Source organism: Simochromis diagramma, unplaced genomic scaffold (genome assembly GCF_900408965.1).
Source record: "Simochromis diagramma unplaced genomic scaffold, fSimDia1.1 OVJJ01000302.1, whole genome shotgun sequence".
NCBI lineage: Eukaryota > Metazoa > Chordata > Actinopteri > Cichliformes > Cichlidae > Simochromis > Simochromis diagramma.
Window position 1 is genome coordinate 9,747,765 of NW_024386792.1, and position 26,031 is coordinate 9,773,795.

At 40.5% G+C, this 26,031-nt stretch overlaps 3 protein-coding genes across 12 annotated transcripts in view; 2 read left to right on the forward strand and 1 right to left on the reverse strand.

Annotated features, from left to right (window-relative positions):
- Positions 1 to 7,754, forward strand: part of pds5a (PDS5 cohesin associated factor A) — a 31,663-nt gene extending 23,909 nt beyond the window's left edge. For 3 of the 4 annotated variants that reach the window (XM_040024297.1, XM_040024299.1, XM_040024300.1), the window contains exons 26-33: positions 174 to 288; positions 481 to 613; positions 2,427 to 2,546; positions 2,948 to 3,010; positions 3,170 to 3,318; positions 3,403 to 3,490; positions 3,571 to 3,839; positions 5,299 to 7,754. In XM_040024297.1, coding sequence (XP_039880231.1) covers positions 174 to 288; positions 481 to 613; positions 2,427 to 2,546; positions 2,948 to 3,010; positions 3,170 to 3,318; positions 3,403 to 3,490; positions 3,571 to 3,839; positions 5,299 to 5,302 — 941 coding nt within the window. In that variant the 3' untranslated portion in view covers positions 5,303 to 7,754. The remainder of the gene's footprint in view (positions 1 to 173; positions 289 to 480; positions 614 to 2,426; positions 2,547 to 2,947; positions 3,011 to 3,169; positions 3,319 to 3,402; positions 3,491 to 3,570; positions 3,840 to 5,298) is intronic. The other variant, XM_040024301.1, reaches the window with a different exon arrangement.
- On the reverse strand, positions 6,891 to 14,377 carry ube2kb (ubiquitin-conjugating enzyme E2Kb (UBC1 homolog, yeast)). Of its 6 annotated transcripts, XM_040024306.1 has the most exons (8): positions 14,153 to 14,362; positions 13,021 to 13,114; positions 12,870 to 12,928; positions 11,258 to 11,340; positions 11,079 to 11,178; positions 10,763 to 10,891; positions 8,715 to 8,795; positions 6,891 to 7,808 (listed from the first exon to the last, which is right to left on the reverse strand). In XM_040024306.1, exons 1-7 carry the CDS (start codon positions 14,303 to 14,305, stop codon positions 8,721 to 8,723), a joined length of 693 nt encoding a protein of 230 aa, XP_039880240.1. In that variant the 5' UTR covers positions 14,306 to 14,362; the 3' UTR covers positions 6,891 to 7,808; positions 8,715 to 8,720. The 6 variants fall into 6 exon arrangements, with proteins under 6 accessions (XP_039880240.1, XP_039880244.1, XP_039880239.1 ...); XM_040024310.1 differs by lacking the exon at positions 10,763 to 10,891 and having other exon boundaries at positions 14,153 to 14,377; XM_040024305.1 differs by having other exon boundaries at positions 6,891 to 8,795; positions 14,153 to 14,357.
- On the forward strand, positions 13,674 to 25,648 carry smim14 (small integral membrane protein 14). Of its 2 annotated transcripts, none has more exons than XM_040024313.1 (5): positions 13,674 to 13,837; positions 18,670 to 18,765; positions 20,197 to 20,245; positions 20,363 to 20,517; positions 23,319 to 25,648. In XM_040024313.1, exons 2-5 carry the CDS (start codon positions 18,691 to 18,693, stop codon positions 23,355 to 23,357), a joined length of 318 nt encoding a protein of 105 aa, XP_039880247.1. In that variant the 5' UTR covers positions 13,674 to 13,837; positions 18,670 to 18,690; the 3' UTR covers positions 23,358 to 25,648. The 2 variants fall into 2 exon arrangements, with proteins under 2 accessions (XP_039880247.1, XP_039880246.1); XM_040024312.1 differs by lacking the exon at positions 13,674 to 13,837 and adding an exon at positions 15,981 to 16,146.
- The last annotated feature ends 383 nt before the right edge of the window (positions 25,649 to 26,031 follow it).

Below are 26,031 nucleotides of genomic sequence, written 5' to 3' on the forward strand. Positions count from 1 at the left end.
TAATTCAAACACAGCCTCACAGAAAAAGTAGCAGCATTGTTGGCTGAGATTTATTGAGATACTTATTCAGGAAGTAGCATTTCACCTGGCGTTTTCTTTTTCCCACATTGAAAAAGGGGACATAGAAAGTTACTCACACGCATTAAACTTAGCTATTGTCTCTTTCTCCTCAGAAAAACTTGTCTCTCTTCTTCCTGAGTATGTGGTTCCTTACATGATCCACCTGCTGGCTCATGACCCAGACTTCACAAAACCGCATGAATATGAGCAGCTCAAAGACATCAAAGAGTGAGTGTGTTTTGATTTAGTCTCCCGCTGAGACTGCCTTTCCAAAAATGCTCTTATTTCTAAATTGCTCTTTTGTTCTATTATAAAGTCCAGTGAATACAGATAAGTGATGATCGTACAGCTGTGGCATAAAGAATATTTATTTTGTGTGTGTGTGTGCCCGTCCGTGTGTGTCCGTGTGTTCATATATAGATGCCTGTGGTTCATGCTTGAAGTGCTGATGACCAAGAATGAGAACAACAGTCATGCCTTTCTTAGGAAGATGGTAGAAAATATCAAACAAACCAAGGATGCTCAGTGTCCTGATGATGCAAAGGCCAACGAGGTATGTAATAGTGTTACTACAGTTTTGCATTTTAACATTTAAAAACATTTGACTGAACGTCCAGTGTAGTTTATACAGGGAGTGCAGAATTATTAGGCAAATGAGTATTTTGTCCACTTCATCCTCTTCATGCATGTTGTCTTACTCCAAGCTGTATAGGCTCGAAAGCCTACTACCAATTAAGCATATTAGGTGATGTGCATCTCTGTAATGAGAAGGGGTGTGGTCTAATGACATCAACACCCTATATCAGGTGTGCATAATTATTAGGCAACGTCCTTTCCTTTGGCAAAATGGGTCAAAAGAAGGACTTGACAGGCTCAGAAAAGTCAAAAATAGTGAGATATCTTGCAGAGGGATGCAGCAGTCTCAAAATTGCAAAGCTTCTGAAGCGTGATCATCGAACAATCAGGCGTTTCATTCAAAATAGTCAACAGGGTCGCAAGAAGCGTGTGGAAAAACCAAGGCGCAAAATAACTGCCCATGAACTGAGAAAAGTCAAGCGTGCAGCTGCCAAGATGCCACTTGCCACCAGTTTGGCCATATTTCAGAGCTGCAACATCACTGGAGTGCCCAAAAGCACAAGGTGTGCAATACTCAGAGACATGGCCAAGGTAAGAAAGGCTGAAAGACGACCACCACTGAACAAGACACACAAGCTGAAACGTCAAGACTGGGCCAAGAAATATCTCAAGACTGGTTTTTCTAAGGTTTTATGGACTGATGAAATGAGAGTGAGTCTTGATGGGCCAGATGGATGGGCCTGTGGCTGGATTGGTAAAGGGCAGAGAACTCCAGTCCGACTCAGACGCCAGCAAGGTGAAGGTGGAGTACTGGTTTGGGCTGGTATCATCAAAGATGAGCTTGTGGGGCCTTTTCGGGTTGAGGATGGAGTCAAGCTCAACTCCCAGTCCTACTGCCAGTTTCTGGAAGACACCTTCTTCAAGCAGTGGTACAGGAAGAAGTCTGCATCCTTCAAGAAAAACATGATTTCCATGCAGGACAATGCTCCATCACACGCGTCCAAGTACTCCACAGCGTGGCTGGCAAGAAAGGGTATAAAAGAAGAAAAACTAATGACATGGCCTACCTTGTTCACCTGATCTGAACCCCATTGAGAACCTGTGGTCCATCATCAAATGTGAGATTTACAAGGAGGGAAAACAGTACACCTCTCTGAACAGTGTCTGGGAGGCTGTGGTTGCTGCTGCACGCAATGTTGATGATGAACAGATCAAAACACTGACAGAATCCATGGATGGCAGACTTTTGAGTGTCCTTGCAAAGAAAGGTGGCTATATTGGTCGCTGATTTGTTTTTGTTTTGTTTTTGAATGTCAGAAATGTATATTTGTGAATGTGGAGATGTTATATTGGTTTCACTGGTAAAAATAAATAATTGAAATGGGTATATATTTGTTTTTTGTTAAGTTGCCTAATAATTATGCACAGTAATAGTCACCTGCACACACAGATATCCCCCTAAAATAGCTAAAACTAAAAACAAACTAAAAACTACTTCCAAAAACATTCAGCTTTGATATTAATGAGTTTTTTGGGTTCATTGAGAACATGGTTGTTGTTCAATAATAAAATTATTCCTCAAAAATACAACTTGCCTAATAATTCTGCACTCCCTGTATAATAGAGTTAATACTTTGAATTGCATTTACAGTTTGCCAGTAAACTATAAATTTGAGTCATTCCTGTTCTTTAAAATTACAAAGTAAAATCTTTGGATTCTGCATTATTGGGCAGACAGTGTGTTTAGCAATCGGGCAACTGAATGGCTTTCTTTCATGTTGTGATTACAGAAACTGTACATTGTCTGTGACGTCGCTCTTTTCGTGATCGCCAACAAGAGCACTGCGTGTCACCTGGATTGTCCGAAAGAGCCTGTCTTACCCTCCAAGTTCTTCCTCATACAGGACAAGGTCACACACACACACACACACACCTTAGCGTTTTCCTAACTGTAACCTAATTGTAACCCTGACACTAAAACCACATTTTGAGTCTTCAAATTCAGGGGAACAGCCCTTATTTTCTCACCATAAGGGCTGTTTGTTCCCACAAGCATAGTAAACTTCCAATTTTTGGTCCCCACAAAGATATGTGTCTCACACACACACAGGAAAATGGTTAGGGTTGGACACATTTGGTCATCTCAGGCACAAATCGAGCTGTTTGACTTCTTTCTGGGGATGGAAAGTGATTCATGCTGGTATAGAGCTGGGAAATTGTGCTTATGTGCAGTTAGGAATCTAAATCATGACCTTATTTATGTTTTGGGTTTACGGTGATCAGTTGTCTTGTTTTTAATTTCTTTCAACAGGACTTCAAAAACGATAAAGAGTATTTGACGGCAGAAATGAGACAAATGCTGCTCACTGGAAAGGTAAATGCACGACACCGAGGCTTGTTACGTTACATTAGGTTTGTTACCCACAGTTTGCCAGTAAACTCTAAATTTGAGTCATGATGTGGAGCTAAGAGGTTTAAAAAATTTGCCACGTTATTCTGAGCACAGAAAGCTGAATTCTCTTTCACTATGCAGCCCAAACCAGCTCCTGTGTTAGGAGCAGTGAACAAGCCTCTGACGGTACCAGGGAGGAGGATCTTCACCAAGACCACCACAGCTTCAGACACAACCAGTAACACCAGCACCAACTCCTCTCCTCTGAGCTCAACAATCAACAAGAACAGGTAAGCACGCAGACACAGATGCTACAGGCGCTCGCTCTTAGACATAAAGTTTCCGGTATCACTGACACTCTCTGCGTCTCGCAGTAACAGCAGCTCTACCATTGAGTCATCAGAGAGCAGAGCACAGGAAAACAATGAGAACCCAGTCATCAAGGCTGAAGAGGTGAAGAAGGTAATCTCACGTGGGAACTACACATTTCCTGCGTTTAAGCACTGCTTTTACTCACCTGAACTCTTACTGCCGTTTCCCAGGTCGAGCCCAGTCAGAAAGCAGCTCCCGATGCCGGGACAGAAGCGTCGCCTGTCAAACGACGTGGTCGCCCGCCTAAATCAGCTGCTGCTGCTCCAGTAGCAGCTGACAAAGAGGGAGGAGCGGCACCAGTGGGGGGTGGAACCAGCAGAGGCAGGAAAAGGGCAGCTGACCCCAACTCGAACCCATCTGCAGAGTCAATCAACATCAAGATGTCAAAACAGCAGCAGCAGAATGACGAAGGGACAAAGAGACAGATTGACCTGCAGAGGTGAGGTCTGAGAATGAGAGGAACGTGGTTTGCTGGATTCAGATCTGGTGATCGTGGAGGCCATTTGAGTACAGTGAACTCATTTTCATTAAGCTTTGTGACATGGCCCTTGACCGTGCTGGAAGCAGCCATCAGAGGGTGCTTAATGCTCTGTGTGTACTAAGGAGCCCAGAGTGCTACAAGAAAATACTCCCCACATGATTACACCACCAGCAGCAGCCTGAAACATAATACAAGCCAAGATAGATACTTTCATGATATTTACACCAAATTCTGACCCCGACCTTCCCAGTGTGGCAGCAGAAATTAAGCCTCAGTTTTGTGCTGTCCAGTTTTGGTGACATGTGTGAACTGCAGCCTCAGTTTTCTGTTCTTGGCTCACAGGAGTGGCACCCGGTGTGGTCTTCTCCTGCTGTAGACCATCTGCTTTAAGGTCAAACTTGTGTGTTTAGAGATGCTCGTCTGCATACCTTGGTTGTAATGAGGTATGCACAGTTATTGCTGCCTTCTTGTCAGCTCACAGCCTTCTGATTATTCCCCTCTGACCTCTGGCATCAACAAAGTATTTTCTCCCAGAGAACTTTTGTTCGCTGGATATTTTCTGGGATCATTCCCTGTAAATCCCAGTAGATCAGCAGCTTCTAAAATACTCATACCATGGACCATACCATGTTGAATCGCTTGAATCACCTCTCTTCCACTTTTTGATGCTCACTTTAAACCTTAGCAGGTTGTGGTGACCATGTCTGCATTCCCTAAATGGACTGAGTTGCTTACAAGTGATTGACTGATAAGAGATTTGAGTTTATGAGAAACTGAGCATGTGTACCTAGCAAAATGAACGGCAACTTTATACTTAAAATGTCCATTCGCAGCCCTTTTCCACCAATACCTATTTGGCTTAAGTCTATCTCCCTCGGTTTTGGTCATTTTCCATTATCTGAAAGTCCTGTGACATAATTTGTGTGTGACATGAACACAACAATGGAGGATGTGGAAGTGATGGTATACCTGTTTTTGTTTTTGTTGGTTTTTGGGGTTCTTTGTGTAGCTATATCCCTCATCACTGGCTTTCAAAATGGCAGTTTTGATTTTTGCAAAGGAGTCACTAATGTGACGCCACCGTACAGTCTGTCGGTGCAGAGAGTGCCTACTCTGATGTAGGAGCTTTAAAAACCCTCCTCTGGGGTAATGAAAATATTCCTGTGGTCTGAAAGTGATTACTGTTCCTACAGGTTTTAGGGGCAACCTGCATTACAAAGTGATCACTACTGAGATGTTGCTCAGAATTTACCTTTTAGTTTTTACAGATGTTTGTACAAGTTGATGAACTCTTGGGGAGATCCCTGATTTAAAGGAACAACCTAAATATTATCTAAGGATTTGTGTACATGTTACGTTGTTGATGATGATGATGATGATTGCGCCGACACTGACTCAAAACTTCTTTGTCTTTCAGGTAAAGAGGAAACCACTGAAGGTGAAACCAAGACTGTAGAGACTGGGCCAGACTCTTCCTTATATCCTCCCAACCCTGCGTACAAGCTCCTCTGACTCTTAAAGCTTTCCTGGATACATTATGGACCTTTCTTAAAACACACACACACAGGCACACACACAAACACACACACACTCTAGAAGGGTTTACCTTGTAGTCATGATTTGAAGCTCATTGTATGTAGGTCTTACTCAGAATCATGTTATTTTTTTCCTTTGTGTTTGTTGCTCTTTGCTTCTTTTGTGGAGCCATTTTTAAGAAAAAACAGGATGGATATTTTACAGCCGTTTTAATCTGGTTATGATTGTTGCTTATTAAATCCCCTGGGAAAATCCTACTGTACGTCTCTTGACCTCTTCCTCTTTGTGTCTGAGTTGCACAGTATTTTTTTTTTTTATTATATTTTTTTTCTCATCGGTTTTTTACACAGTTATATTTTGTAAATATGCCTGTGTAACTTTCCACTGAAAACTTTTTGAATATCTAAGTGAAAACAGTTAAAATCTTTGCAGCAGTTGGCTTAAATATGGGAACACCTGATGCGTTTAACAGACGTACCGGCACCAAAATTTTATACACTTTGGTAAGTTTAGGTTTCTAACTTTGGTATGTTTAGGTGCTTTCGCTTGTTTATAGCATCACAAGGCCAGTTAGAAACTTGCAGGTGCTTCTCAAGTGACACCAGTAATGCTTTTAAAGGCCTTTTGATTTATTTCCAGTGCGTGTAAATGGACAAAATTAAGCGGTCAAGCATTTCTGGATACTGTGCTCCCAGCTCTGCTCGCTGCCTCGTGCCCTGGACATGTCAGAGGCTCTGAAAATGAGCTGGGTTTTAATGACTTTTGTTTTGTTTTTTCTTTTTTTTACTTCTGAAGTACGTCACTTTGGATTGCATAAATGATATATAACTATCCAAGTATGTGTTCAGGTTTTTGTTCATCTTTTATGATTGAATATTTTTTGTACTTTTGTCAGTTTTCTGTTGGGTTATTCCTGATTTTTAAGCATCGAGTGAGTGGATGCCATGTGGGTTGTGTTGATGACGGGGACTAAATATGCCTATACTCATGATCATATTTAATTTTTTCCAAAAAGAAAAAAAAAATAAATGCTTTTAGATGTTATGGTGCAGTGCGTTTGTCTCTATGCCTGTGTTTTGGAAGTGCAGATTTCAAAAACAGGTGATTTTTCCACTTTTTTTTTTTTTTTTATTCAAAGAAACATGACACTGTCACAATAAATAACCATGCTTTTTATACTGCGGATGCTTGCTTCCGAGGACAAGGAAAAAAAATAAGTCTCAACCCAAATGGAGAAACTGAGATGCAACAGGCCCTTTTCTATGCTTGTAATCGTGCAATATTGTACATCATGAGGAAGACTGGGTAGGGTGGTGTCCGTTTTTGTCTTTTTCTTAGAAAATATTCGATCCAGCCATCAATGGTGCACTCTAGTGATAAGATGGCTCTTTATTAAGAACCAAACCCAGCTATTTACAAGTAAGGGAGATGGCGTGTGCATTCTGCCTGCCTATGAACTTCCTTTTTTTCCCCCCCCCCCATTGTGAGCAAAGACGGCTGCACATTAACTCCATGTTGCAGTGTAATACACTGCTGTGCTGGTAGGGACTGAGCTGGAGGTTATGCAAAATAATTCCTTTATTAAAAACAGAATGGCCCCTTGTGTGCGGATGCATCCACACCCTTTCTCTAAATGCCAAACATGTTTTTACAGTCCATGTACCTCAAAATCAAAAATATGTGAAAACACTTCCCAGGTCTGCTATTTCACTTCATAGAATAACAGAGGAGTTCCAGCCTCTTTTACTACCTAGAAGACATAGTTCAAAGAAGACCTCAGTGAGTGTTTTATTTGGCTGTGTAGTAAAGCATGTTTGGGAATATAGGACATCGCCTATATACCTGTATATATGGCCAAAGCCTTTGATTGACTGGATCAGCAATAAAGTGTACAGCGCCGCCTCCTATTGGTTATGTTAATGAGCAGATCCTCAATCTGTGGCCGAGGATGTGCGTATGGTTAAAAATAAATAAAAATAAAACAGCACTGCAAACCCAAATCCTTAATGTCACTCATCAGAATCTTCCTCTCAAATGTCCGAAAAAAAATTCCATTCGCTTTCCATCAACGTGTTCGGTAGGGCTTTGGTTCCCTACCAGTGTAACGCCAAACTGGGTGGTGCTTGGTGGCTTTCCCCATCAGAAGTTCCAGGTGTCTGATTATATAGAATGAGTCCTGTGAGATCCAAGAGTGTAGGAGAGGGGTGTTAAACCAAACAAACACCCACTGCATCATCTGGCCAAATCAAAATAAAGGCAACAACAACATGAAAGGACAAACACGTGCACAAAAAAAAAAAAAAAAGTTGGACTGTAGATGATTGCAGAAAAAGTGGCTGAGCTGGCTGTTAGCTCCTGTGCCATGAGGGCCAAGATTTTGGCTGTGCCACCCTTTAAAAAAAACAAAATACATTCAGAGGGACTTCTCATGGATCACAAAAGCATGAACACATTTATCTCCTTACAATTGTAAACTAGGCATAGTTTATATTTAAAATAATCTGTTTTACAATGCCATGTAAGAAAAAAAAAAAAAAAAGTACATCCCCACTGTATTTTCAAATTTACACAGATCTATTTACAGATTTTTCTTCTGTGCATGTGTGCAGATGTTGGCAGATGTGTGTGTGTGTGTGTGATTTTGTTCTAAGTCTACATACAGAAAATAAAACCTGTACATCCAAACTTCTGTAGTGGATTGAGGCATCAATGAAAGGTTGTTCAGGAGAAAAAAAAACGTTACACTGCTCATGCACAGCACTATCCAGTCAAGAAAATTTAATCCAGCAAGACTTTTTTTTTTTCTTTACAGTACTAAAAGTCTGTAGCAGAGAAACACACACGGTCCAACTGGCTGCCGAAGGAATTAAACGGTAATGTAGTGTAGAAGCAGTCAGCAGGCTTTCCTTTCCTTACATTTTACCCTGGAAAATCCACCTGATTACAGCAGCTGTTCGATCCTTTACAACTTTAAGGAAATTTGTGGGGGAAAAAAAATAATGTGTTTAAAGGGCATGGAAGACTGGATGCATGGGTGGATTTGTTTTATTTTTTAAGGGTGGGAGGGCTTAATACTGAAATACACATATTGGATAGGTGGGAGTAAAGACTCGGCAGGCAACGGGGTGCTGTGCATATTGGCAAATGCAGCGCTACTGGTGTTGACTTAGTAGCAAACAAACTGGTAATAAAAGAAGGCTCAGACTGCCATGGTGGATGGGGTGTTTGTTTTCTGTGTAACAAAAGGCAGTGGTGGAGGAGCTGACACTGTGATGAAGGGTTTTTGGATCCTCACACCTGGCTTCAGTTGCTTAGGAGCAGCTCTGTCGCCGTTTCCACGTCCCAGGATTTTGAAGACAAGGCCGCTATTACTGCATTCTGTATAAAAGGAGGAAGAAAAGTTGAAAAATGATTCTCATCTGAGAATTCGCAGATCTCACAAAGGCTGCAGAGAACAAGAACCACCAACTGCAGCTGGAGTCCATCCACGAGACAAGAAACCCACTGGAGAGAGCTAAATATACTGTTTGTTTGTCTTTAAGTACTGCGGTAATGTAAATGTTTGCATAAGCTTACTGCATAATAATAAATTCAAGAATGCATGCTCACGAACACAAATGAATACTTGTGTGTGTTTTGTGTAATCCATCTTGCAAGGCCAAAATTTACAAGGCTCCAGCCATTTTGAGAAAGTTATTTATACACTAGAGACTATTCTGAACTATAAAGTAAAGAAAAAAAGATCCACAGACATAAAAAGGAAGGAATCTACATACTATCTACTACAACTACAATCTACTACTTAAAGCCTTAATTCTGGCAGGTAAGAAGGCCATCAGGAGGAAATGGTTGAGCCCCCAACATTAAACCATATGCACTGCTGAAGAACTTTACAGAGTGAAAAAAAACCCAAAAAACCCTATGAGTTGAGAATTAAGGCCGTCAATACCTTTGACAAAAAATTTGAATAAACTATGTAAAGATAAGTTATAACCTGATGTTTCCAGCTTATCAGCACTGTATATCATGCCCCATTCATTTCTTACTTCTGCACCTGTAAAACGTTCTGGTTTAAATAAAGACTATTAAAAAAAATACTAATGATAATAAAATTCTGGCTACCGCCAATGCTACCCAATAGCCTCCTACCAGACACATCTATGCTATGAATTTTAAAATCCTATGTTGCCTTGTTCTCAACTTATCACATTCACAAGATTTTCAGAAAACTTGACCTCTGACTTTGACATTGAGGTCTCTGAGATTCAAACTTCTCCAAGATTTTTAGGGGACACGCTGCCTCATCCTCGAGTTATCGCATTCACAAATTTAGGTATTCACCTTGTCTGCCCGGCTGCCCCGCAGGGTGATGTCAATATTCCATCAGCCTTTTACAGCTGAGGGGTAAAAATCATGTAAAAATTATTACATCACCATCCAACTTCAAATCACCCCCCCCTCCAAAAAAATTACATTATACACATATATTATTGTGTATAATGACCGTATTGAATATAATGCCAGCAACAAACCAGAACACCAATGAATCTCATGCAGCGGTCGATCCATCACAGTTCACAGGTTACTGTAATGTGTAGGCGATCATTGTGTGCCAGTTGGTTTAAATCTGACCAAAACTGCAGCAAGAGTAGTGATTCTTGTGAATTGTAATCGAACAGATGCATGACAGATGGCTCGTCATGGTATGAGTTCGTCCAGCATTCAGCTGAACAAACTAAAAAGTTGACACGCCACATCTCACTGTTCATTACCAAATATTTAGTTTTTATCATTGGGTAAAAACATGGCGCCAGAGATGGAACAAGTCTTCAGGGAAGTGAATAGAGGGTGTGGGAGGGTAAAACTTCAAAGAATTTGAGCATTTCATTATCAGATGAGAAAAGAAAAAGGTAGAAGGGCTCAATCTGAGCAGCTCACGTGTCTTATTAGGAAAGAATGAAGCAACAGCTTTCAAAACAAAAGCACTTCTCTTTGTTTCACAAGCACAAAATGCTGTTGAAAGAAGATGTGATGCAACAGTGATGAGCATCGCTCTTTCTAAATGTCTCTAAAGCATGTTGCTGCCATCAAGCTGAAAATAAGCATGTTTCTTAAAATACGATGTTATTATGTTAAATATAAGCTCAGTTTCCCAGACAGCGAATAAGTCTAGTCTTAGACTAAAAACTATTTTATCATTATTTACTTTTTTAATGGAGAGCTTCAGTGAATTTTTCCCTTACTCTAAAACAAGGGACGATTAATGTTTGGGAAACTGGCTGATAGAGTGTAACTAAATTTTACCTATAAATGTGAGGGCACAACAAAAACAAAGGGGTTCTGACCTTATCGAAGCCCATGGCACAGAGTTTGTCTATTTTACGTGTATAGTCAGGACTGGAGACAGGAGCGCCCGCGTAGACGTGAGACCAAAGCCTCGCAGTCTGTTTGAACATTTCTGGGTTCTGCTTATACTGAGGATTCAGAAATACAGGTCTGTGAGCAACATCACAAAATGAACTAGCAAATATGGCAGATTTTATTTTAGACACAAGTTCACACCAGGTACCGAGACACGTACAGTTACCCAAATATAATTTGGTACTTTAATATCCGATTATAAGCAGACAAAATGCGAGTCGTGCATTAAGTCCTTCCCACCTGGTTTGCTACTACTGCATCCTGTGGATCGTCTGGTTCTGCTGCAGCGAGGAGAGCCTGTAGAGATAACAGCACTGTCCTCAAGGTCATAGCAGCTGCCCTGAGAGAGGGTGAGAGGGCAGGTTAAGTGAATGGAGCACACAGGCACACTGAGAACAGTTCAGATACTTTGCACTTACCACTGGTCTTTTAAAATGTCCAGGCATATTGCTCCGGTCACAGAACTGATGTTAGGATGCCAGATCTTAGTGATGAAGCGCACCTAGGACATACAGATTAGGAAGCGTTATCTAGAGAAGAACGTGAGGTGACAGAAAGAAGAAATATTTACAGTTTCTTACAACAGATATGTCAGCATCCAGGCTACACTACAGTAGCTGTCATTTTACCATGTCCTGATGTATTGCAAGCCATTGCGAGGGAAATACTGCAAATTAATGAGCCAGCAGTTATAGTTTATGGTACCACTGCATTTTACATCTAAGTGACAAATTAACTTGATGTGTTAAGCATTTAAATTACTGTATAAGCCAAACGCCGGTAGTTTAAACCCGTAAACTGTTACCTAACAGGTTATTTGGTGACATAATTTCAGGGAAAGATTGATTTCTTACCACCCCTGTGTTGAAGGTATGTTTACAAGATTCATTTGGTTACAGGAGGGAGACAATAAATGTTTATTTTCACTATTATCAGTATTAGACTTTCTCTTTTGCTTTTAACATACAAGCTAATAGTGACCAGAAACCTGAAAAGGCTGTTTACAAGTCACGTTATGCTGTTCTCTGTTAGAGCACTAACACAAACCTAAGGTTTTGTTAATTGAAGCATAATAGCTGAATTTACCTCAAAACTCTGATGCTCATAAGAATTATAAATTGATTCCGGTCAAAGTGCCACATACTCGCTTCTCTTCATTGGCTCACTGTTAAATCCAGAAATGAATATAAAATCCTTCGACTCACACGCAAAATCTTGAATAATCAGGCCCCATGATATCCTAAAGACCTCATATTACTATACACTATACTTCGAATACATATCGTTCTTGGACTGCATACTTGTGGTTCCTAAAGCGTCTAAAAGTAGAATGGGAGGCAGAGGCTTCAGCTTTCACGCCCCTCTTCTGTGAACCAGCTCACATTTTGGATTTGGAAGGCAGACACCATCTTTACTTATAAAATTAGACTTAAAATTGTACATTTTGATAAAGCATATAGTCAGGGCTGGATCAGATAACCCTGAACCCTCCCTTTGTTATGCTGCTACAAGCTCTGACTGCTGCAGGGCTTCCCATGATGCACTGAATGTTTTGCTCATCATTTATCTCCTTACTCTACCTGTTTTTATTCACCACCACTGTATTTAATCATTAAGCTCTGGTTCGCTCTCCTTTAGTTTGCCTTTTGTCCTATTGGTCCCTCTTTTTTCGCTTTCCTCTCACCCCCAACTGGTTGTGGCAGACGGCTGCCCGCTCCCTGAGCCTGGTTCTGCAGGAGATTTCTTGTTGCTATATGGGAGTTTTTCCTTCCCACTGTTGCCAAGTGCTTGCTCACAGGGGATTGATGTTTCTATTATCGTAGAAACATGGGTGCTACATAATTAAAAGTGATTTGAACTGCAGCACTGGGAGCGGTTTTTAGAGTTGGGTACCATGCACAGGGTCACTTAGGCATGAGCAGTGGCAATTAGTGACAACCGATTTTACCTAGCTATAACAAAAGTGTACATGTTTTCAAAATAACTGAACAAGGAAGAGAGGCAGAGGATGAAAGGCACTAAAGCAAATACCTTTGGCGGGTTAAAAGGATAGGTTTCTGGGATTTTTATTTCAAGCTGATATCTGCCACCTAGGAAAGAGAGAAAAGCAGACATGCGTTAGTATATCAGACCACATGACGAGTATCACATATCTTGGCCATCGTTTCCAATATTACAGTACCTTCATATGGTGTGTCTGGAGGCCCTGCTATCTCACCCCTCAGCTCTGTGAAGTTCTCGTCCACCAAATCTACTTTAATCTGGTTTTTACTCGTCTGTAGGTTGGAACAAATGCAAAAAAAGAAAGAAAGAAAGAAAGAAAGAAAAAGGAGTTACACAGCTCATGTCTTCACGTGTTCACATCAAATTGAAAACAAGAAGTCCCTGGCAAGATGGTTGCTAGAAAAGGCACGGCTAGTGTCATTTTGTGTTAACATTAAAAACCAATTTGAGCCCCACTCCCAGAGGAAACACTAGGACAATTCAGGTTAGCACCAAAGTTACAAAACTATAAAACAGTATTAACAGGAGTTGGGCAGGGGGTGATATGACAGCATACACCTTTTAAATAAACGCAGTGTATTCAGACTGTTAACAAACAGCTGATTAACGCCTGATAAGTTTGTTGAACGTTGCAGCAAAACATCACGGCTGCTAATGCTAACTGTGGATACATGTCAAAATAGCGTTAGCAAGCCTTGCTAACTGTCGCTAACTAATTCACGCTGCTAAACAGCTGCGGTTCCCTGCCTGAGGCGCTAACAGGCCACACACTCTAGGTTTACTTGACTTGTGTAACTAAAACAAAGGTGTGCGACGTTGTTTGTTAGGCATTCAGGGCCTGTCAGCTGAGAGAGCTGAATCCCCGGTGTTTCCTGAACACACCCACCTGACATAACAAGGGAGGTTCGCCTGGACGCTGATTTGAAGCTAAAGCTAGCTAAAGTTCTCCTGTTTGGGCCTGACCTGCTGCAACAGAGGACCCAAACCTGACTAGGGTAAATCTATTTGGTCACAATAACGGCTGCCGGTAGCGTATATTTTAACAGAGCTGACACAATTTTAAAGAAAGAGCTGAGTAGAAGTGAAAATAAGCCGGTAGCGTTACCGCACCTCTTCGCTTTTGAGAACTTCTTTGAACTCCCGTTTGATCCTTTGGACCGCAATGTTGGCCATGGTTGTGTCTGCTGAGCTGCTGCCGCCGCCGCTGCTGCCTTCAAGCTACACCCGTGGCCCGTCTCCCTGTGTTGTTTGTTTGTTTGTGTGTGTGTGTGAGGGGGGGAGGCCGCCTGTTCGGTGCTTTCCACACTTACGGAGCTCCTTTCACTTTCACCGTGTATAGCGCTTCTTTCCAGCTCAGCGAGAGCTCGCAGTCCGCCTGCCTGCCTGCGCTCAGCGTCAGTCCGTCCAGAACATACACACACACACAGAGAGCAGCTGCATGGAGCACACACTAGAACTTTCATTAATGAGCTCTGGTGACAGCCAACCTGGGTTCATGCTCTTTTGTAACTTCCCTTCAGGGCATTTCTGTCATGGTTTCCATGTGATTGTGAGGGATGTTCTTACTGGAATGGGAACTCTTTCTTACTCACATTTTATCTACATGGTGGTCAGTATCTCTCTGTGTGTGTGTGTGTATGTATATGTATATATATATATTAGTTCTGCATATATGTTAAAAGCCATATGCTATTAACAGTCACATTGCAGCTTCTGTCACTCCCTAAGTATCTTGTGATAACTGGCGCAGGCAGCTGTCTATGTAGAGTGCACACACTCTTCATCTACAGTTCTTCAGCTTAAACTTAAAACTTTTCAGCTGCATTCACACCTTTGTGGTTTGTAACATGAATGGCATTTCAGTGGCTTTCAACTCTTGGAGGTGAAGAAGAGAGCGGATGGAGGGGGTGGGGGCATGTTATGAGGGGGGATTTGAAGGATGCAAGAGTGAAGGGGAGGTTTATAAGATGATATGATGTATGGTTTGGAGATGTCAAAACTGACAAAAAGACAGAAGGCTGAGCAGGAGGTGACAGAGCTGAAGATTCTCAAGTTTTCCTTGGGATTGACCAGCATGGACAGGAATAGAAATCAGTACATTAGAGGGACAGCTCAGGTTGAGCAGTTTGGAGATAAAGTTGTAGAGACGAAGCTGAGATGGTATGGGCATGTACAGAGGAGGAAAGGAGATATATTGGGCAAAGGATGTTGAAAATGGAGCTGCCAGGCAGTAGGGAAAAAGAAGGCCCGCAGAGGAGGTTAATGGATGTAATGGAGGAGGACATGCAGAAGGTTTGTGTGACAGAGATGGATACTAGGGACAGGGTGAGATGGAGGCGGATGATCCATTGTGGCGAACCCTAAAGGGACCAGATGAAAGAAAAGGAGTTGCTTCCATCTCTTACAGATGCATCTTTATAGTCACTAGAATAAACTTTTGTTTCATTCACAGAAGTGAATGTATTCCAGGTTGGTAACAGATGAAAGTAAGGTAAAGAACCTCTCATATTTTTTTTTATATTGATAATAATATTAATAATAACCTCCACATATATTATTATATTCAATGAGGGGGGGGGGGGGGGTTAATGGTGTGTGTAACTGAGCTTGTAATGTTTCTAAAACTTGGAAAATACAACAGGTTGGTGCTTCTCTGGCTCTTATTTCTAAGTATTGGTGTCTTATAAGCTTATTTGGGAATGGTGATAGATTAACTTCCACTCCCACAGTGACAAAATAAAACCAATAAGTTATATAATAAATAAATAAATAAAAGCCCAGATTCAAAGTTAAAGTATGTGTTGTGCTGCAGAAAGGTATCTCTTTGTTTTCCTTATTTAAAAGAATAGCATTTATATAGTAGCATAAAAATTAAATACTTTAACTAATGAAAACTTTAAGTAATGAAAAGTATTCAAGTCGAATCCACCACCATGTATTTGATTACACAACTGCACAGATGTTGTAGGTTCATGGGCCTCTGTAAGCTGACAGGCAACTGGACTGTTTGTTTACTATCCAGAAAAAGTGATCGTTGCTTGTTGTGATTGGCTCAAAGGGCCCGCCCATCAGACTTTCAGACCAATAAGCAGGACAGATGTTTGGCTGAACACAGAGCAGAGCCATCGGGGAGCCGCCCCACTCCCGAGGTCCCGGATGAAGAATAGCCGCTGGCTCACGTGTATTAAACAAAACACAGACGGTGGTTTGATGTGTTTGCAGTTTGATGGTCTCTGTGTAGAGCAGCGGTGCAGCTCGGGCCCCTGAGAGACAGTGATCGTTTTCTTAACATCACGCAGCTCCAGTAAGTCGCTGTTTTTTTGCTCTCATGTCTTTGTTCAGTTAATAACAATCTAAAGACAAGGGAGGGGGAGGGGGAAGGGGGTGGAATGGGTGTGAGTTTCCTCTGGCTTGGCTGGCGGGGTTAGCAAGAATCTAGTGTAAACGTTAGGCTAAATCACGTAATTTTAAAACTACAGGGAAGTAACCGTAGATGTCTTTAACCTCGTTTTAGCTGACTTCCGCAAAAGTGCAGGCAGTCACCCGTGGATCATACTGCAACCTGTGTATGTCTGATGTTAAACCTCCTGCAGTCTTAATCGGAAAGCCGCGCAGTGACAGATTACGGTCTTCGGCTTTAGCTGTGTTGATTCAGGTTGTTTGTGGTGTTGTTGCACTACGTTGCTTCACATATTTGTGTTGTTTAGTTTACTGTCATTGACGACAGTGGGGTGGAGAAAAAAAGCTAGCTATAAGCCAATAGAAATTTAACAGCACCACCAAATGAAACCTTTAGAATGCCCATAAAGTTCACCCAACAGCCCTCTAGTTTATTACACAATCTTTCGCTGAAGGCTGTGAGGTTTAGCCAGGTGTGCATCACTGGCCGCTGGGTGTAGTCAGTCTTAGGTAAACATGTTTGGCTTTTTATTTTTTTTTAATTTTGTTTCTTTGTGGTGTAGACAGATAATTCGTATGTCTATTGTGTGCTGGTGGATGCATGGCAAGAAACATGAAAATAAAATAAGTGGTTGAAAATATCCTAATCACTGTATATATGTTGGCCGCTGTTTTGTTTTTTTGTTTTGTTTTTAAATGATAAGAAGATATAATCTTGAAAGAAATGTCAGCCAGTAAAATCAGCCAATCCCATCACAGGTATTCAGTGCATTTAGGCGTGCAGATAAGGTCGAGAAGAACTCCTGAGGTTCATAGTTTGTAACAGAATGTGGAAGAAAGGGGATTTAAGTGACTTTGAACACAGCGTGAAAGTTGGTGCCAGATGGGCTGTGTTTCAGTAACTGCTGGGTCCTATTCCAGGATGAGGTCTAATTTAAAAACTGAGTTTGTTAATCCTGAGTTGAGGGGAAACTCTGGGTTTTCTGTTCCAGAGAGAGCATTAAATTGAACTCTGAGCCAGTGTCCAAGGGGTAACACTGTGTGAACCCAACCTGCTCACTGGCCGGTTTACTTCAACAAACTGAGATTCTATCAGAGCTCATAGCAGCGCAAATCCATTTGCAGAAGCCTCAGTTAGTTTATAGTTTGCAGTTTTTTATACTTAATATGAGCGCTTTTATAATCAACCAATACTCAGTGTAAAGATGTATCCAACAATTACACTGTAGATTTATTATCAGTGCAAAAAATAAACTCTGTGCTCTCTGTTATAACCTCTGTGACTCTGTGGGCAGTAATTGAGCTGCCACATTGAACCTTGAAGCAAATGGGCTACAGCAGCAGAAGACCACACCTGGTGCTACTCATGTTAGAAATAGGAAGGTTACCGTTCACATGGGCTCATTAAAATTGACAACAGAAGATTGGAAAAATGTTGTCTGGTCTGACCAGTCTCAATTTGTGCAGTGACATTTAGATGATAGAGTTAGAATTTGGCGTAAACAGCCTGAAAGTATGGATTTTCAGGTTTCATATAAGATGATGATTCAGCGGCCTGAATTGTTGAGGCTGCTGGTAATGTAATGGGCCCAACAAAGTACTGGCAAGGTGTACCTAAGAAAGTGGAAATGAATGTATTTCAGTATCGTTATGAGCTTTAGAAGTTCATCTGGGGTTTGTTATGGGTTTGATAACCACGATTAGACACCTGTAGCAGACATCTGTGTGTTTGTGGTTGTTTTGTTTTTTGGGGGGGGTGTTTTTTGAACCATTGTCAGTGTGTGTTTCACCTCCATCATTGTCAGCATTAACCAGCTTGATCTTACTCCATCAATGCTTTATCCAAGCCAGAAATAGCTCATCTTCCTTTGTCACTCATAATGACAGCAATCATCCAAGTTCTTGCTAGTATGAGCCACTTTATTAGCAGGCTCTAAGCTCATAGTTGGACTGCTAGTTTGTGTCATATGGATTCATCTTTTTAAAAAAAAGTATGTTCATACAAAACATGCTAATACACTGAGAGTGCAGAAATCAGCTCTGAATGATCCAACATGGTGTTTCATAAAGGGCTTCATAGAGTGATAAAGGTGAAGGCTATTTTAAATAGAGGCTCAACATTCCACAGTTAAAGTTTATTTTCTCTTTCAAGGTTACTGCAATGAAACTGTGAGATTGGCGGAATATGGGGATTTGTTGGTATTCCCAGCAAAAGCTAGAAAACCGAAATTAACTTTTCACTGTTGCTGACATGCAGCAAAACGAAACGCCAGCACTCTATGCCGAGTCTCCTTACCTAAACAGTCTCCTCCCCCTAATCAGTGTGCGCTTGTAGAACAACAATAGAGCGAAGCAGTGACGAGAGGGAGTGTTAGGTTTCTTTCAGTTGTTCATGTATGTCCTAGTTACATGCTGTACTTCTCTTCAGGTGGATACTGTCTGGTGAGGAATGGCGGAGGGAGGCTTTGACCCTTGTGAGTGCATCTGCACACAGGAGTACGCAATGAGGCGCCTCATCAATTTGGTAAGCGACACAGCTTGGAGGTTTTCTAAATCGCCTCTAATTTAAGTTGAAGAGACGGCGTGTAGACATGTCAAAATATTCAAAGTATGTGGTGTGAAGTGATAACATCATCAGCTGAAGTTAAAAAGGAAACGAAGATCAACTTGCAAGTAAATTCAAGCCTTAAAGAGATGTGGGGAGAAGGAAATGCAAAGCTACATCCTGGTTCCTGCTCAGTGTTTGTCTTGAGAGCCTGTCTGCTCTGCCATGCAAAGACTGTTTTATTGCCCTCAGGCTTGTATTGTGCTTGGAAATATACTTTGGCTCTTCTTATTTCAAAATATAACATTTGTTGTTGTGAGTTTCCCAGTTTCATGAAGGACACAGTTCATAGTTACTGTATGTCAGCTTACAGTTGACCTAATTTACATTTCGTGCACAGGTGTAGCCTACATGGCAGAGAGCTGGATACACACTGGGCCATCTGATTTGCTTACAGTGTTAAAGGATGTTGTTCAGATGTCTAAATAATTCTTCGTCATTGTAATGGAGACCAGGGGTTCCATTACCTGGTTGGTATTGTTAATAATAAATTGTTGGATTGGGAATTTAAAATGCGGTAATAAAGAAAACACATTCGTTCTTATGGAGTCTTTTATTAGGTTATTTGACATACGATTAAATTGACAGCTTGTAACAGAAAAGAGACAGTGGGACTGGCCATCCTACCTGTGTCGGAGAAGAGCCAAAGTTAGAGCTGCTTGCAGTTAATCATTTATCAATAACCTAAGTGAAATGAGAACTTGTAAAGGTACTCACCTGTCCTGGTTGCTTCTTGCAGGATGTGGAGCAAAAGAGTGAAAGCGGCTCAATCACCTGTTTAAGAGCTCTTGGAGCAGACCAGTGTGCCAGGTTAGGGAGTGTGGTTAAAGAGGGTTTTAATTTAGATAGAAATGAGTGAAGCTTATGTTATTGGTTTGTTTATAGTATGTGTTGGAAATATGTATATGTTTGTGATGTGCTTTAATGTTATGGTATGTTTGTTTGGGTGGAGGGTTATGTTTCATGTTGATTAGTTAACCCCCATACTGGGGCTATTCCGGATACTCACCTGAAAAGGTAGAGTATAAAAGGAAGCCATTTTGTTTAGTTGTAGTTAGTGTTTTGTGCTGTTATCATGCTCCTTCTTTAATAAAGTGCCAATCCATGGATGTCTTTTACTCCAGTCTCGCGTCATATTATTGGACAGAACCTATGACCGCCGGCCAAAACTGACAGTCATAGCTATAGTGTTTATCTCAGGGACCAGGTAGAGCTCAGATGGTGGCTTTGTAACACTACTCACCACAATATCTCTGCTGGTTAATGAATCAAAGTTAGTAGGCAGTGTCATTTCCTCCCAGTTTGAGGGCAAAGAGTAAATCATTTTGTTCTTCTGTAATTTTCTTCCAGCTGAGGCAATCTCAGTCCTACTGCACAGACACAGAGTGCCCTCAGGAACGTATGTATGAACTTCTCTCAGTGTAGCTCACATTTTGTAAGTGTTTGAACGCACGATAGGACTCAAATGTGTGTCTGAATAAGAAGTATTTTATTTTATTTTATTGTTTTTCTTCAGTGCCAGGTCCCAGTGGGTCAGTGGGCGGGGGAGGTGACCTGACCCTTCCCATGGTTCTGATGGGATGGGCGGTGTTAGCCCTGGTCCTGTTTTTGCTGCGCCCATCCAGTCTCAGGGGAACCCATCATTCTGGCAAGCCCAGTGGACCCCGCAATGTGAGTGCAGATCACACTCATTTTACATAACAAATATATCTGAAATGTAAAGATGTACAGTAATGTGCAAAAGTCTTGAACCGCCACTCATTTCTTTATATTTGCTAGGAAAATTAGAAAGGTGCAGCAGGTGCAGGACAAGACTTTGAGATGATGTTCATCTGCTGGAGACGTGTTTTTAGGCCTGACACTTCCTGACATGTTATCTTTTGCATTTTGTATAGATTCAACTAAAGAAATGGGGAAAATGTTTTTGCAAAAGACAAAGTGACAAAGGTCTTTGCTAAGTTACCTGTTATGTGTATGCACAAAACTAGTTAATGCCTTGCATTAACTACCTGCAAAGTCTGGCTTTTTGAAAACAAAATATAAAGACATGAGGTGTGGCTCAAGACTTTTGCACAGTACTGCAGTTTTTTTTTTTTCTTTTTTTTCCCCTTTTGCCTCCACCTGAACAGTCCAGATACCACGTGCACATTAAATAAAAAGGAAGGTGTTTTATCAGGGAAACATATTTCCTTGAATCTAATAATGCAAAGTTTGATTGCTATGAATGAAAGAGAGCTATTATCACAGATGATTAAATAGAAAAGCCAATTTGGTTGTTAATACGCTGTATTCTGCTTCTTATTAAAAGAAATTCGTGGTAAAAATATTACTGAAAAAGGTTTTACATCTGGTGTGTACTGCAGAGTTAGTAGGGATAACAGCTGCTGCATGAACTTATGTTTAAAAAAAACATAGACCAGTGTTTATGTAGCAATCAGCCTAAAAACACAGAAGAAGGACCTTTAGTCATTGCGATAAGAGACTTGGGGAAGCACGGAGGAAAATCTGCGTCATCTGAAATTTAAAAAAAGGTTTTCTTGTAATGAGGTCAGGGGATTAGACAAACCTGATACCTCTCTGACAAGGCACATGTCTTTTATAACAAAAGGCTGCAACATAAAACCAACCAAAATCTCAGAGTAAAACTAACATAAAGTCACCTCCAAACAAGTTTTTCTGCCACTAAACATTTGATTTTTGAATTTCTCTCTGCCTGCTTTCCTGTCCTTTTCACTTCTGTCAATAAACATTACTAATAGTAATAATAAATGTAATTCTTGGGAATGTTGTTGTCATAGCTCTGTTGATTTTTATAACTGTGTGTATTATTTGAGTTTTAGACAAGTAACATTATTTCCCAATGCAAAAAACGCAGTTGCTGTATTTCAAAGCGGATAGGTTAATATTTGCAAAGATGACTAATTCTCTCCCTGAATAGAAACCAGGAACCTAATATTTATTCTGTGACGTCCTTCACAGACCAAACTGGAGCTTTATTTTAAGGACAACATATTATGACATTGTGGTTATTATGGTTTTGGGGGGGTTCTCCTTCCCTTTTATGTGTATGTGACAAAAATCCGCAGAGTTGCAAAGCTCAACTCTAACAGCAAGACTTTCCTATAATCTAATTTTTTATTTTAAAAAGAGGAAAGAATAGCATTTCTGCTACACTTGAGTCTACAAAAAGTGACTATAATGAGCAGCTGCCTCACAAACATTTTTATTTACTATCTATAGCGTCTTGTCCCATCTCTAATGCTAAAATGTCTCAGCAGGTCTGCTAAATCTTCAAAGACTATATGCTGATTTACAAGACTTGGTGGATTACTTTTGTTCTTGATGCCACTTTTCGCCATTAGCTTTATATGGCTAATGAGAAACTGCAGAAACTTCAGACCTTACCTTTGAAATACTAGGAGAGTGTGTGTCAGTGTGTTTGCATGTTGCCTTTTGTGTTGTGAAGTGTAGCCTCGTCATAACCAACTGCTTTATTAGCAATACAGGAAATGTAAATGGTCAGGATCCAATAATGTTTTTTTTTTAATTTTTATGATAGCAGGTTTACTTGTGACATGTGGGCATGTGCAGATCATCATTTCATTTAAAGCTACAGGTACAGAAACTGCTTATTTGAAGTGGGCTAAATTGAGGGGAATGTGGCCATGTCTGTTAGCTGAAACTTCAGCTCCAAACACTGCGAAGTTTTCCTCAAAGGATCGTGGTTCAAACCTTTGTAAGGGACACTTTTTAAGCCTTTAAAAATCAGTAAAATATTTATAGACATTTTTGGATTTGACTGGTAATTCCATGCTAGGAGTTTTTAAATCCCAGTGATCTTTGAAAATACATTCACAAAAAGCCACTTACAGCTGCTCCCTTATTTACAAGGATTTGCAACAGGTGCAGGAAAACAAAAAAACAAAATAAAGCTAGCTCTAAGAGTGGCCAAGTGTGGTACATTCTTAAAAAGAATAAATGCTCTGACAAGCCCAGCAATGCCAAAATACATGAAAGACCACTGATGAAGTAAAATGGATGATGACAGAAACTTTTCCTTGGCTAAGAAAAACAGCTTCACATCATCTAACCAAGTAAAGAGCACTCAAGTAGGTAGACTTGTCATCGTCTACAATGACCTTGGCAAAGATGTCTTCCAGAATGGAAATACAGAGGATTCAAAACTATGTGCAAACCACTGGTTACTCTGAAGGACAAGAAAGTCAGATTAGACTTTTGCAGACAACATCTAAAAGAGTTCTTTGGAAGATTAAACCCAGATTAACTTGTACCAGAATGATGGGAAAGGAAATGCTGCAAGCCTGCACACTATCTGTGAGGCAAAACCAAAAAAAAAGGTTAAAAACATTGTCTTTTTTCATGTATTTATACCCAAATCTGAGATATATAAATTATTATTTATTTATTTATTTATTTTTTATTTATTTCTGGGTTTGTTTTGTTTTTTGCAGAGTGATGGAAGAGAGCCCCCAGCACCACCTATCGACTAGCAGTGGAGCCAAACAAACAGCAAATGTACACCTCCTCTGACTGGAGTTGCACAGTAGCTGCAACCAGGACAGCACCATCTGTCTTTCTGTCAACATTCCCTCACATATCTTTTTCTTTCTTCTTCTGATGCTGCCACAGACTTGTCTTTGATTTCTTATTACTAGAGTCCAACTGATCAACGAGGCCAGCACAACTATGATATTTAAAGGGGACCTATTATGCTCATGTCCAGCTCCAAAACTTATTTTACTCAATTAGTATGGCATGATTTAGAGTTTGAAATGATCCTTTTTTAGGTTATACTTGTCCTGGTGCAGCTCCTTAGCTGGAGAGGTGTTAGCCCTTCCCTCTTTAAGTCAGCTTCATTCTTATTCGCTGCCATGCGCAGAATTTGAAATGAAGGTGGGTGTAGCTTCTATGCTTACAGTCAGAGCTGCAAGCCTGATATCAATTAAGGATTACTGCTCTCACTGACATCACAAAGGAGGAAGAGTAGAAAAAACTGAGCAACTTTGACCGTATTTAGTATGAGCATCCACCCATGTAAAAGCATATATGTGACACACATGGGGAAAATGGTGAAAAGCAAAATATGTTCTCTTAAAAACAGTTGCATTTCTCAATTTAAAAGATTTTATCCAGAGGAATGTGATAATAGCTGAACACAATCACATAAAAAATATAAAACTTGGTACGACACATGGCTTTTCATAGCAGAAGTACACACTCAACTACCAAACAGCTGTGGCTTAAAAATATATATCAGTTGGATTTGCTTAAATGAGCAATCGCAGGCATCAGAGCTGGTCCCTGATCCCAGCTGTGATGCCTGCGGATCTGCAGAGACTCGGATGCAAATCTATGATGAAGGAATGTGTCACATAATCGGGGAAGAAGGGAGGGGGCAGTAGTAAAGAGTTCCTGTTCCTGTTGGGTCGTTAAATTGTTTTTCCGGTGCTTGAAATAATAAAGGGTGGAGGGTCCTTCAGTCTCTCTCAAACATTCCACACTTCTTACTTTATGAAGATAAAACTCTATACGGTGCCAGTAACCATGACGTTTTGTATCATGTTTTAGTTTCATATTTAACCCTGCAGAATTTATTTGATAAGGTTATAGTCTCATTACAGTAACACAACATAGGATTCTTAATGCAGTGAGTAAGTCTAGTGTGTTTACATTCAGGCCTTGGTGAGATACTCAAGCAGGTAGTCAGCTCTGCTATATTGACTGTAAGGCTGTCCCTTTAAATAAGGTGGTGCAGCAGCACGTTTGAAGGACAAAATTGAAGTTGATCTGTAAAATGTGAGCAAAATATTTGATGCACACACCAGAGAAAACTATTATTCACCTCCAGTAATACAGAGATGCTTAGCCTCATTTGACAAAATGAAACTATCTGCAGTTATATCATCATCGTATGTTAGGATGATTGTGTGTATTATTGTGCTTTAAAAGAAAGTTGTACTAGTACCCAAAATAATACATTATTAGCACTTTTTTGATTCCTTTTGAAGGTCTTGTGTACAGATTAAGCTTTCTAAAAGATGAACGCAATCAAAGTTTCTGCTTCACAACTTCAGTACCACGGTTTGTCAGTGGAAATTAATGAAACGTGCCAATGTGAGTTTTTAGTTTCGAATTATTTGTGTTGAAATGGCAATACGGAGGGGTCCTTTTATTATTTTCACTTTATTTGGGAATGATTTTTCATTTTCCACATTTTAATTGGGAACATTACCAATACTGGAGCCTTACCATAAATAAATATATAGCTCCCTCCTATTGTATTGACCCACACAAAGCAACAAAACCATTGAACCCACATATTTTCAGAACCATCAGCTGAGTGAGTCTGTTTGTGTTTTGTGAACATCTGTATAGTGTGTGGTTATTAAAGTGTATATGAGCCTTGGGATATATCCCAGGGTGTCTGTGATACCAGAAATTACATGCATTAATCTTAAAGTGGAAGAGTATTTGTTGAATGCATGGAGGGAGTTTTAAACACTCATCTGAATCTGGCTGCTCTTCATTATCAGCAAAAGTCCTCTGAATTATGTTGTACTATGGCTTTCTAGGGTTGTTCTGCGAGGTCACGGGGAAGAGCTGAAAGATTGAAAATGCTGGGTCAATTGTATGGTATCAATGGGGAAGCCATGAGACTATTGAGATGATTGGTGGCATCACAGTAGACCTCAATTTACACTGTCACTGTTTAAGAGTAAAAGGGCTTCAACTATGCACTTTTCCTACAACAAAACAGAAAATAAAAAGACTTCTGTCTGAAGCTTGGCTGTGTTTTTGTGTGAAGCTGACACATTTCCTTCTCATCAGATTTATAATTGATATATGCTTCCAGCCAGAGTAAGAATGTAACACTTAGTCTGTGCTGTACTGAAGCACAATTTTAACATTTATCAGGTGTAGTTGGTGACTCTGAGTATTCAACAAAACCACTGATGGTCTTCTACTTGCTCAGCCACTTTTAATGTATTTGTTGCTGTGAAACGTTGCATCTGGATTGTAATAATCAAGCAATACAATTCGGAAATTATGGCTTATAGAGGTGGGGTGGAATTTTAGGCTTATTTTGCCACCAGATGAGCTGGACACTTTGCAGTCACTTTGAGTCCACCATGAACTCCTCAGTACAAGTATCCTAGAGTCAAA

Coding starts and splice junctions, on each gene's coding strand:
- ube2kb (XM_040024306.1), bottom strand. CDS start 14,305: ATGAAAGTTCTAGTGTGTGCTCCATGCAGCTGCTCTCTGTGTGTGTGT. Junction 12,929..13,020: donor TCCAGACACACCATATGAAG/GTACTGTAATAT, acceptor TCTCTTTCCTAG/GTGGCAGATATCAGCTTGAA. Junction 11,341..12,869: donor ATCCTTTTAACCCGCCAAAG/GTATTTGCTTTA, acceptor TGTATGTCCTAG/GTGCGCTTCATCACTAAGAT.
- smim14 (XM_040024313.1), top strand. CDS start 18,691: ATGGCGGAGGGAGGCTTTGACCCTTGTGAGTGCATCTGCACACAGGAG. Junction 18,766..20,196: donor TGAGGCGCCTCATCAATTTG/GTAAGCGACACA, acceptor ATTTTCTTCCAG/CTGAGGCAATCTCAGTCCTA. Junction 20,518..23,318: donor AGCCCAGTGGACCCCGCAAT/GTGAGTGCAGAT, acceptor TGTTTTTTGCAG/AGTGATGGAAGAGAGCCCCC.